This window comes from Salmo salar, chromosome ssa25 (assembly GCF_905237065.1).
Source record: "Salmo salar chromosome ssa25, Ssal_v3.1, whole genome shotgun sequence".
Lineage (NCBI taxonomy): Eukaryota > Metazoa > Chordata > Actinopteri > Salmoniformes > Salmonidae > Salmo > Salmo salar.
In genome coordinates, this window is record NC_059466.1 from 12,756,194 (window position 1) to 12,769,296 (window position 13,103).

The window sequence follows — 13,103 nt, forward strand, 5'->3', positions numbered from 1 at the left end:
AGTGTAGTAGTGTGGGCTCAATAGCATCTCATTAGTGTGCAAGATCTTGAGAATCAGCTGTACATGTGATGGAAGATTGCACTGTGCCTGCAGATTTCACGCTGGTATAAAGGATTTGGAGACAGGCACAGGGATACATACTAGGGGTTTTTAATACACCCAAAACAAACACGTATACAAAACACTGGGATGTACCTAATCAAAAGAGCGAGGGTAAACCTCGAAGAACGACACGGGACAAGACCCGTAATACACAATGCACAAAACACGCAGCACAAAAGCTGAAACAGCACAATGGTACTCACACAACCAACAGACATGGGAACAATACCTGACAAGGACAATGGGGAAAGAGGGAACATATATATCATACTGTACTAATCAGGGGAAATGGGAACCAGGTGTGCGTAATCAGACAAGACAGTCCGGGGTTGATGATAATGAATCCAGTTCAGTGAAGCCTAGAAGGCCGGTGACGTCGACCTCCGGAACTGGTGAACAGAATGAGCAGCAGTACCGGGGGGGGGGGGGGTCCGTGACAGAAGAGGGTTGCAATTCCATTAAATTGGGGATAGTTTAACCAAAATATGCCACAAGACAGAATTGCCTTATTTGTATCCCACAAAAAAGGTTTACTGTTATAAGCTAACTTTTTTTTAATGAATTTAAGCAAAATTCGCAAAATTCCCTGGCTTGACTTCCCATGGAAAGTTTTCGCTAAATTTCCAGACATTTACTGGAAAGTTTCCGACCCTTTGAAACCCTAACCAAGACAAATATGATTCTTCATGTTCTGAATCGTTCAGTGAGGTCTTTCTCTAACATATCATTACATTATATCCAGCAAGTCAGATTTCGTAACCTAATACATCCGATAATAAGCACTGAGCTCTGTTGACAGAGCATTGCAGCTTTAAATACTTTTGAGGATTTTACATTTTTTATGGTTGTGTCTTCCACATTGTTTCTGCAGGTAGCAAATAACAAAATTAACAAGACATGAGCAGAATTAAATGTAAAAGGTTTTGAAAATGAAAAGCTTGGAATACGCTCAGTGCTCCATTGACATTTCACAGAGATACGCTTGTTTTTGTGAGAAGTCTTTGAAATAGAACAGGATCTTCACATGAATATGAACAGAGAGAAGAAAGATGACGAGTTCAATGGTAAGCCTGTCTGGTAGCCTTAATTCTCGCACAGCGTCTAGCCTAGCTGACGGTTTCCTGATTTATGACAAATTGTTTTGGTCTGGCCTGATTTAGCCGCCCTTAAATTTTGAACGGTTTATAATAGAGACATGAGGTTTGGACCTTTGGTTTTCTTTGAGGATTATCTAAACAATTAACATATTATTTGACCCATTGTTCATTGTTGATTGGACACCCTAAATAAATGCAGTGACGTCAATAGGTTTGGTTTCTTTGATGTGAAGTTGACATGCTTTGTACTGCCATTATATTGAACACTGCTGGGGGGTCCAGGAGCACCAGCTGCATGCATTTACACACATTTAGCATGCAGCTTTTGTGCTACAATTTACTCAGATTTTAGTTGTTGAATCATTTGTTCCTGGAACAATCTGTATGTTTATTGTATTCCGATCAGGTTTTATCAGTTTGTTTTTACCTCTGAAATCAAGGTCACTCTTTACCCTTTCCTTTCTGCAATTAGCTTGATTAGCCTCCCAAATGCATCATTTAGTTTTTCCAAGTATGTTCAAATGTTACTTTCAAAATCAAAATACAAAAATATACCAGCTGTTTAAACGGGGTGAATGATATTAATGTCAATGCAGCAGTTTATAGACAGCAGTATTCAAAGGAAAGTCAGTAGTTCACAGGCCTATTATTTATTAACAGAGTCTTATGGGACACTCTATGGGCCCTGGTCAGAAGTAGTGCACTAGGTAGGGAATAAGGTGCCGTTTGGGACATATCCTTACACTTACATCTCTCCTTGCCCAGCAGTTACATGACCAATGATCAATGTATAGGTTAGCCTACTAAAAGGGGTCGGGTGGGGTTACACTGCTCCAAAGTCCAATGGCGGCAAGCTGACGCTTGGCATTGTGCATGGTGATCTTAGGCTTGTGTGCGGTTGCTCGGCCATGGAAACCCATTTCATGAAGCTCCCGATGAACAGTTCTTGTGCTGACGTTGCTTCCAGAGGCAGTTTGGAACTCGGTAGTGAGTGTTGCAACAGAGGACAGACGATTTTTATGCTCTTCAGCACTCGACAGTCCCGTTCTGTGAGCTTGTTTGGCCTACCACTTTGCGGCTGAGCCGTTGTTGCTCCTAGACATTTCCACTTCACAATGACAGCACTTACAGTTAACTGGGGCAGCTCTAGCAGGGTGAACATGTGACAAACTGACTTGTTGGAAAGGTGGCATCCTATGATGGTGCCACATTGATGCTGCCCTGTGTACATAGACATGCAATCACTGGTCACTTTAATAATGGAACACTGGTCACTTTAATAATGTTTACGTACTGTTTTACTCATTCCATTTCTATATACTGTATTCTAGTCAATGCCATCCTATTCAACTATTTCTGTATATGCAGTTGAAGTCTGAGGTTTACATACACCTTAGCCAAATACATTTAAACTCAGTTTTTCACAATTCCTGACATTTAATCCTAGTAATAATTCCCTGTCTTAGGTCAGTTAGGATCACCACTTTATTTTAAGAATGTGAAATGTCAGAATAATAGTAGAGAGAATTATTTATTTCAGCTTTTATTTCTTTCATCACATTCCCAGTGGGTCAGAAGTTTACATACACTCAATTAGTATTTGGTAGCATTGCCTTTAAATTGTTTAACTTGGGTCAAACGTTTTGGGTAGCCAAAAATAAATTGGGTGAATTTTGGCCCATTCATCCTGACAGAGCTGGTGTAACTGAGTCTGGTTTATAGGCCTCCTTGCCCGCACACACTTTTTCATTTCTTTCTACACATTTTCTATAGGATTGAGGTCAGGGCTTTGTGATGGCCACTCCAATACTTTTTTGTCCTTAAGCCATTTTGCCACAACTTTAGAAGTATGCTTGGGGTCATTGTCCGCTTGAAAGACCCATTTGCGACTGATGTCTTGAGATGTTGCTTCAATATATCCACATCATTTTCCTCCCTAATGATGCCATCTATTTTATGAAGTGCACCAGTCCCTCCTGCAGCAAAGCACCCTCACAACATGATGCTGCCACCCTCGTGTTTCACGGTTTGGATGGTGTTCTTCGGCTTGCAAGCCTCCCCCTTTTTCCTCCAAACATAACGATGGTCATTATGGCCAAACAGTTCTATTTTTGTTTCATCAGACTAGAGGACATTTCTCAAAAAATTACGATCTTTGTCCCCATGTGCAGTTGCAAACCGTAGTTGGCTTTTTTATGGCAGTTTTGGAGCAGTGGCTTCTTCCTTGCTGAACGGCCTTTCAGGTTATGTCGATATAGGACAAATTTTACTGTGGATATAGATACCTTTGTACCTGTTTCCTCCAGCATCTTCACATGGTCATTTGCTGTTGTTCTGGGATTGATTTGCCCTTTTCGCACCAAAGTACGTTCATCTCAGGTAGACAGAACGCATCTCCTTCCTGAGCGTTATGACGGCTGCGTGGTCCCATGGTGTTTATACTTGCGTACTATTGTTTGTACAGATGAACATGGTACCTTCAGGCGTTTCAAAATTTCTCCCAAGGATCAACCAGACTTGTGGAGGTCTACAATTTTTGGGGGGAGGTCTTGGTTGATTTCTTTTGATTTTCCCATGATGTCAAGCAAAGAGGTACTGAGTTTGAAGGTAGGCCTTGAAATATATCTACAGGTACATCTCCAATTGACTCAAATTATGTCAATTAGCCTATCAGAAGCTTCTAAAGCCATGACATCATTTTCTGGAATTTTCCAAGCTGTTGAAAGGCACAGTCAACTTAGTGAATGTAAACTTCTCACCCACTGGAATTGTGATACAGTGAATTATAAGTGAAATAATCTGTCTGTAAACAATTGTTGGAAAAATTACTTGTGTCATGCACAAAGTAGATGTCCCAACCGACTTGCCAAAGCTATAGTTTGTTGACAAGAAATTTGTGGAGTGGTTGAAAAATGAGTTTTAATGACTCCAACCTAAGTGTATGTAAACTTCCGACTTCAACTGTACACAGTACTTTTCTATCCTATGTATTCTTCAGATATACTAAATATTCTATCCGCATACTGTCCATAATGTCTATACATCCCATATATATATATATATATATATATATGTTATATATATATATATATATATATGTATATATATATTTATACTTCGGACTCCGACATTGCTGGTCCGAATATTATATTCCATTATTTTACTTTTAGACCTGTGTGTATTGTTGTGAATTGTTAGATATTACTGCACTGTTGCAGCTAGGAACACAAGCATTTCCCTATACCCGCAATAACATCTGCTCAATATTTGTATGCAACCAATCAAACTTGGTTTGATTTTGATTTGAAGGCAGTGAAATGAAGTGAGTTAGAGGGCAAAAGAGGGGAGAGGGGTGGAGTGGAAGTGGAGGAGAGAGGGAGCTCGTGTGCGTTGGTGGAGTGGGTCTCCTTGGTTAATTCCTTAAGGGAGGAGAGTAATGAGATTTTCCATAATTTCTCTCTTCCCCTCCCTCTCTCCTCCTCTCTCCTCCTCTCCGTTTTACCAAATGTATCCTTCTGCTGGATTTCTCCTCTTGACCCTCAATCAGGTTGGAATCATAGAAATAGAATTGCTTCATTCTGTTTCTATGTTTGGAACATCCTCCCACTCAACCAATATGGTGTAGCATTTGTTCCTATAGATAATACAATAGTAATACACAGTTTGTAAGGGAATGTCTTGGGAGTAGAGAAGTAAACATGTTCATGGTGGTTGAGTGGTTTCTGTTGCGGGGTCAGTCTTGTTTTGCATTCAATCAAATCATTCTACATTGCATCCATCAGCAGATTTCATATTAGAATATAATGGTTGGATTCTTCTTGCGTCCCTTGTAAATGTGTGTGTGTGTGTGTGTGTGTGTGTGTGTGTGTGTGTGTGTGTGTGTGTGTGTGTGTGTGTGTGTGTGTGTGTGTGTGTGTGTGTGTGTGTGTGTGTGTGTGTGTGTGTGTGTGTGTGTGTGTGTGTGTGTGTGTGGTGGCATTAGTTTTGACTTCATTACGTCTTGGCAGTATATTATGTGGCTGGACGGGTTTGTATTTAATCAGATGGACTGCCAGCATTATTAATAACTGGAAGAGAGAGGGGAGGGGGAGGTGCTGACAGAATGCAGTATAATGATTTATTGTACCCCAGGCCTCCCCACTGCCCTTAGGGGTGGGGTGGCAGGGTTGTCAGCCCCATATAAATACTAATAATTATCATATCAGACTATTTCTATGGTCAGCCATCATATGTGGAGCCCATATCCCCCTGGCTCCTCATTAACATGTTGTGGTAATGTACATACAAAATAACAGCGTCATCACCCAGTTGTGGATGTATTGGTTTGCAGTGTGTTTGTGAGTCAATGTTTTGTGAGATCATGATTTATTGACAGTGAAAACCAATGTACATTCTTTGGAACATCATAGCAGACAAGTATACAGCAGGCTACATGTAAGAGGATAAAGACCTACACTGTCAATGTGAAATTATGCCAAAGAAATATATAGTGCAGTCCACCCAACACAAGTACAATAGCAAGGGGTTGAAACTAGGGTTGCAAAATTCTGGGAACTTTCAATAAATTCCCTGGTTTTCCCAAAATCTTTTTTTGGAGGATTCCGGATTTCCTGCTTATTCCCTCCTGACTCCGGGAATCCTCCAAAAGGGATTTTTTTTGCGATCCTTTTTTAATGTTTTTTAAATTGTTTTATTTTTTTGGTAACATTGACAGGAGACAACAGTTAAAACCAAAAAGTGAAGCCTTTTCTATTCCATTCTACTATTGTGTTCTTCATTGATTTTCCGAGGCTCTGTGAGTGAGAGCTGCATCATGTAGAATGGCACGCTGGACTTGTTGAAGAGAGACAGACACTGTCACAGCATTCCTAACGAGGCAGGCAGGCTGGACTTGTGCAAGCAAACCCTGCAGAGTACTGCCTCTGTAGTGCACTGAGCTGCACTGTGCTGTGCTCCATGCTTGCTGTATCCACCTCTGTCAGTGTGTATGCCTTCCTCTCTGCCTGCGCAGCCCCAGCAGCAGTGTGTGTGTGTGTGTGTGCGTGCGTGCAGCTGTGTGTGTGTGTGTGTCTTTCTGTGCATGTGTGGAGCACGGCAGCAGGGGCAGAGCCAGTCACTCTCCCTGGGTTGGCCTGCCTTTGAATATTAACGTGAGTCAATTCTCTTCTCTCACACAGCAGAGCTGCAAGCCGAGAAAGAGCCAAGCTCCTCCTCCTCTCCTGCCACTCAGGAGCTGATGACAAGGCTGGGCTTCTTACTGGGAGAAGGGATCCCGGGCACGGCTCGCATACCTATGGAAGACAAGAATGAAAAGAAGGTATTTCATTTCCCCCTGCAGCTGCTGCAGCAGCCGCACAACAACAGAGATAGAGAGCTAGAAGGAGGGAGGGGAGGGAGGGGAGTTGAGAGAGTGTGAAAAGAGGGGAAAGAAGAAAGGATGCTTTTTTGGTGCAGCTTGCGCTCGCATATGCCCCGCTTCTTTGGAGTTGGATTAAAGTCTCAATTCTACCACGGAAATGATACTAATTGCGGCGAATAAGGGTAACTCTAAACTCTATCATCAACATGTTCTCAGAGATGTTTTGTGCCTGTAAACTAAGTGAATGTTTGGTTAGTTAAACTGCTCGAGTGTGTTAGTGTTGGAGTATGAGCCTGAGGTATCCAGTGTGATGATCTTAGGCAAACTTGAGTGGCTCTTGCAGGGGCACTTGAGTATGTAACACAAGTGTACAAGCTTACCTCCAGAAATAGAATTATGTCAAGTCTTCGGCTCAGTTTGTTTGGACCATTTGGCTAATTAATGAGAAGCTCAGTGGAAGGGAGCAGAGCACCCCTATGATTTCCCTCTTCATGCTTCTTTGACACATTTTGGCCCAGAAACGGTCATTCAAGTCACTTTTAAGAAGCTTATATTTCGTGAATCATATTCATTAGTTGAGATGTCAAAGTGAGAATCCCAAGAAATTAGGGTAACACTGGTTTTGTGATGTTGTTTGTCAATCTAGAATGATGTTCTTCTCAGTGCTTTAGAGAGAAACATTTGGAGGCATTGATCATCTGTTAAAGGTCCCCGAGCAGTCATTCTAATTCCCATGTAAAATAGCCCTTCGAGTGACTAAAACATCACCTGCAATATTTTTCCCGATAGAAATGCTCCAAAGAGCCTTTTTCTCTTAGGGGCAAACTACCAGGAAGTCTGAGAAGACAGAATGAGTGGGCGGGGAGCTCACCTCGACTGACGGTTCTTTGAGAACGCCTATGTCAAGCAGCATGGACGCAGTGAGATTATCTCAAGCAAATTTGCTGATACACAAAGCAACTCAAACAACATTGAAATTGCATGCAACATCCAATCCTGTCATACATCACATCATGGTTTCACAAAGATTGTTTTATCCAACTGTTTTGTAACAGCATCAATATGGAAAAAAAGGTTGGCTGTATAATTTAGCTAGCTAGCCCAAGTGGAATTGTCAGCACTGTTTATCAAACTAGTTAGCTAGTTCATCTTGGACACATTCAGTTGAAACTTTACAGGGTAAAGTCTGGGTACTTTTCATAAAATATATACACTGAGTGTACAAAACATTAAGGACACCTGCTCTTTCCATGACATAGACTGACCAGGTGAATCCAGGTGAAAGCTATGATCCCTTCTTGATGTCACCTCTCAAATCCACTTCAATCAGTGTAGATGAAAGTGGAAAGAGACTGGTTAAAGAAGGATTTTTTGGTATTGAGACAATTGAGACATGGATTGTGTATGTGTGCCATTCAGATGGTGAATGGGCAAGGCAAAGGATTTAAGTGCCTTCGAACGGGGTCTAGTAATAGGTTCCAGGCGCACCGGGTTGTGTCAAGAACTGCAACGCTGCTGCGTGTTTCACGCTCCACAGTTTCCCTTGTGTATCAAGAATGGTCCACCACCCAAGGATATCCAGCCAACTTGACAGAACTGTCGGAAGCATTGGTGTCAACATAGGCCAGCATCCCTCAATGCAACTCAATATTAGGAAGGTGTCCTTAATGTTTTGTACTGCCAGACAATGTTCATATATCATGAATATAAATGACGTCAAGATGTTTGTATGTATCTTCCGTTTGACATGTCTCTTGATGTAATAACATGACAACTGCATCACAGTTTTGGGCAACCACTTTTGGTCCATGCAACCGCTTTTGTTCCATGCTGGCTAAAGACTTAGTTGGCCAGTTATTAGCTAACACCAGACACAGATGGAAGTGGAAACCTATGTGACCTCATCACCTCAGTTGGGTCTTCTGTAGCAACATTTGTAGTTGGTGTTTTTTTTGCATTGATAAAAGTAGAGACTCAGAGCTACAAAATTGTATATCATACACTGCAGTTGAGGAACAATGGGGAAGTAATTCTGCTTTGATAGTTGATGAACTTGTAACCCCACTTTTGATAAAATGGCACTTGAATGTTTTGTTACACCTACTGTACTGAAGAGCTCTTCTTTGTCTTATTCAGCATCGTTCACACCCTCTTAACCTTAGCCCCACCCATCTCTTTAAGGATTCACTTGTGAGGCCATGTGCTAAACAGAATGAGTAAGGTAGTGTAGTAAATAACCAAAGATTTAAAGACTAAAAGTGATGAAAGTTGTAGCCTACAATAAGGAAAAACTCCAAGTAAAAATACACTATCTAGTCCTTGGCCTATATCCTAATCTGACTTTGTTGCAGGTCATGTTGTTCTTCACATTACCGTCTCTGTTAAACACAAACTAATCAAATAAAATCTAAGTTTATTTGTCACATGCACAGGATACAGGTGTAAACGGTATAGTGAAATGGTTACTTGCATATTTGCATGGTAGCAATATCAAAAATAGAAAGTATCCAGATAAAAATATTTTCTAAATATTTAATAATTATTAGATTATGCTTACCCAGACACATTTGTCTAAATTGATGGGTCATGTGAAAGAAACGCTATAACCACCCACCAGCCACATCTAGCTAAGTGGATGGGTCACTATTGTCTAGACATGTACACATGTCAATGAAATACAATAGATTGCCGTAATCACCCCCAGACACACCTGGCTAACTTGATGGGTCATGTAATCAACTGGCGAAGTGGAGTCTTTTGTTTAGACATGTAGCTAGCTATCTAAACAATAAACCATAATCCCAGCCCATAGTTACAGTCCAAACGGATTATCATAGCTAGTCACCATGCATGAAATGCTGTAGTATGAATCTGCAGGTAGCTAAAGCTAACCAACTAGGTTCAATGTTAGTTAGTTAGCTAACATTAGGCTATAACTAGGAATGCAAATAGTTTCTGAGATACAAATCTTATTACTACACAGATCATACACGTAACTTTAGCTAGCGAGCCAGCAAGCTAATGTTCGCTAGCAAGCGAACAGTACGCTTTAACTTGCAATAAAAACAACTTTCTGACAAAATTAGAAATGTATAATATCTGAAAATGTAGCTAGACTCTTACCCGTATACATGGATGAACACTTCACGGTAGTGTGTCTTTTCCGTTTGGTTTGTAGTTAACTACAGCTTGTTTGGCCTGTTGTGTCAAGTCACTCCGTTTCACACTGACCGTGTGCAGAAAGTAGTCCATCACAACTTTTCCATCACAACTTTTTTTTGTCGATTGCGCCTGCTAAATTCAGGGCAGCAATGTTGTTGAGAGCAGTAGCAACCCTTTTATAGTTCTCCATGACTAACCTTATATCTTTCAAAAAAGCTGCAGTAGCAAGGATTATCTACACCTACTGAGCAGCTCATGTTATAGACAGAAATGTGCTAAATGGCAGACCAATACAAACTCATCTCTCAGCATGCTAGCGGGAAGGTTCCTGACTTTTTCCGTGGCTAAACCAACCAGGCTCGTCATTTAAACAAATATATTTGAATTTACAGATGGCATATAAGTATGTTATCAAGGCACATGAAAGTTTATATGTTCCAGAAGGCATTTTATCCATAAAATGCATTTTGATAAAAATAAATTCAAATACGTTCAAATGCCTCTCCTTTGAAGTAGTGATGAAGTAGTGACCTACGCCTAGCTTCTTGAAATTGGTCACCTGTAAGTATCTTTGCCTTAGATGAATATGGGAAACCTGCAATTATATTTTCTGATACGCTGCAGTCAAATGTTGGCACCAGTAGAGCTATGTAAACCACGCCCCTCTGCAAACACGCCTTCTGCGATGTTGGTTACAAGGTGGTACTTATTTAAATTAGGTAAGAGAATAAGACTTTACCATTGGTGTATTAAAATTTGAGATTTTTGACGCCACAAAATCCCTTAATAATCCGGCCTCCCGAATCAAGGTGTTTGACATGGGGGAAGGGGACCAGTAACTTTATGATACAACTTTAGTCAAAACGTGATTTTGACTGTGCATGACCTTTAACTATTCCCTATCCCATTGACTTCTACACTGCTGTTTTACCATCAGAGTTTAAAAGCATCGTCTGTTTAATTCTCCCTTAGAGTAAATGCCATTAAGCTATTATGTTATAAGCGTGGTATGTTGGGTGATGTAAGTTACCTTATCCTTTGCTCCACATTACATGGGTCCTATTCAATAGGTACCAAATGGAAGAAAACAGACTGAAACAGGGAGGGACTACCTCCTGGTTGTCCATTGCCAAAACATTTTTTGTTGTTGTGTTCCGTTATGAATTTGACCCTGATCACCATTTAGCTAGAGTGCGACATCGTGATGTAGATGGGAAAAGATGAGGAAGAGTTAGCATGCAGAACCCTTTGGTGAGGCAGTGTTAGAAGGCTCCTGGACTGTGTCCCAAATGGCACCCTATTCAAATCAAACATTTTATTTGTCACATACACATGGTTAACAGATGTTAATGCAAGTGTAGCGAAATGCTTGAGCCTCTAGATCCGACAGTGCAGTAATATCTAACAAATAATCTAACAAATTCACAACAACTACCTAATACACACAAATGTAAAGGGATGGAATAAGAATATGTACATATAAATATATGGTTGAACGATGGCCGTGCGACATAGGCATGATGCAATAGATGGTATTAAATACAGTATATACATATGAGATGAGTAATGTAGGATATGTAAATATTATTACAGTGGCATTATTTAAAGTGACTAGTGATACCTTTATTAAATCCATTTATTAAAGTGGACGGTGATTTGGGTCTGTATATTGGCAGCAACCTCTCTATGTTAGCGATGGCTGTTTAACAGTCTGATGGCCTTAGAGATAGATATATAGAGATAGATATATAGTTCACTACCCATAGGGCTCTGGTCAAATGTAGTGCAGTAAATAGGGAATAAAGTGTAATTTGGGAGTAGGCATGTAGCACACCTCTAGGCGGTAATTACCCAGCCATAAAGCACTCATACTGACGTAGGCTACACACTGAATCGCATAGGGAGAGAGAGGCAGCGGAGAGGAGAATACAAGGGACACACCTAAAGGTTGGGGTTGTGGCATTAGCACTTCTTGAGTAAGAAGAACATGGTAATCAATCATGGATTGAGTTATTCTGGTTAGTAGTTACATTGTAAGTTGGTATTCAGTCGTTCTAGCTCAGGTCTTGTCTACAGCCTGGGCCCCTATTCATCATCCATCGCAGACTAGGAGTCAGGATCAGTTTCAGCTTTTAGATCATAATGAATCCTATTCCATATTATGGAAAGGAGGGAACTGATCCTGGATCAGCACTCATACTCCGATATACAGGTCCTGGAGTCGTTTTAGGCCTGAGTTTGCTGTTTTGAAAGCCTCGCTTTGTTTACTGAGCGAGCTCATACCTTCAGCTTGTGTGTCATGCTCACATGTAAACTGCTAATTTATTTCCTCAGGAATTTGCATTGCTTGCGCATGATTCGGGTTATTTGCTCAGGTTAAAAAAACGCTAGTTGACTTGACTCATATTTTCCAGTCTGCTCCCATATAAGGAGACAAGCTCTTTATTCCCAAGTGAAAAATATGAACAGGTTTTTATTGTTAAACTTTGTAGCTATGAGATTCCATTCATACTGATTGCAGTAGTTTTCTTTCCTTGGCTCAACGCTCTACTCTCTGCTCTTTCTCTTCCTCTGTTGTCATGTTTTATTATGTTGTTGTTGTTGTTGTTGTTGATGAGGACAATGATGACAACAACTTCATAGGCCTATGTGCCTTATCTTTGTAAATACCCATGCATTTCAGTAATAAACTCAGCAAAAAAAGAAGTGTCCCTATTTCAGGACCCTGTCTTTCAAAGATAATTCATAAAAATCCAAATAACTTCACAGATCTTCATTGTAAAGGGTTTTAACACTGTTTTCAATGAACAAACAATTAATGAACATGCACCTGTGGAACGGTCGTTAAGACACTAACAGCTTTCAGACGGTAGGCAACTAAGGTCATAGTTATGAAAAGAGGCCTTTCTACTGACTATGAAAAACACCAAAAGAAAGATGTCCCTGCTCATCTGCGTGAACGTGCCTTACGCATGCTGCAAGGAGGCATGAGGACTGCAGATGTGGCCAGGGCAATAAATTGCAATGTCCGTACTGTGAGATGCCTAAAACAGTTCTACAGGGAGGCAGGACGGACAGCTGATCGTCCTCGCAGTGGTAGACCACGTGTAACAACACCTGCACAGGATCGGTACATCTGAACATCACACCTGCGGGACAGGTACAGGACGGCAATAACAACTGCCCGAGTTACACCAGGAAAGCACAATCCCTCCATCAGTGCTCAGACTGTCTGCAATAGGCTGAGAGGCTGGACTGAGGGCTTGTAGGCCTGTTGTAAAGCAGGTCCTCACCAGACATCACCGGCAACAACGTCGCCTATGGGCACGAACCCACCGTCGCTGGACCTGACAGGACTGGCAAAAAGTGCTCTTCACTGACGA

At 41.0% G+C, this 13,103-nt stretch overlaps 1 protein-coding gene across 7 annotated transcripts in view; it reads left to right on the forward strand.

Moving 5' to 3' along the window:
- LOC106586176 (protein TANC1) overlaps nt 1–13,103 on the forward strand; it is a 279,123-nt gene that overhangs the window by 150,125 nt on the left and 115,895 nt on the right. For 5 of the 7 annotated variants that reach the window (XM_014173125.2, XM_014173124.2, XM_014173128.2 and 2 more), the window contains one exon: nt 6,377–6,516. In XM_014173125.2, coding sequence (XP_014028600.2) covers nt 6,377–6,516 — 140 coding nt within the window. The remainder of the gene's footprint in view (nt 1–6,376; nt 6,517–13,103) is intronic. The other 2 variants (XM_014173126.2, XM_014173131.2) reach the window with 1 other exon arrangement.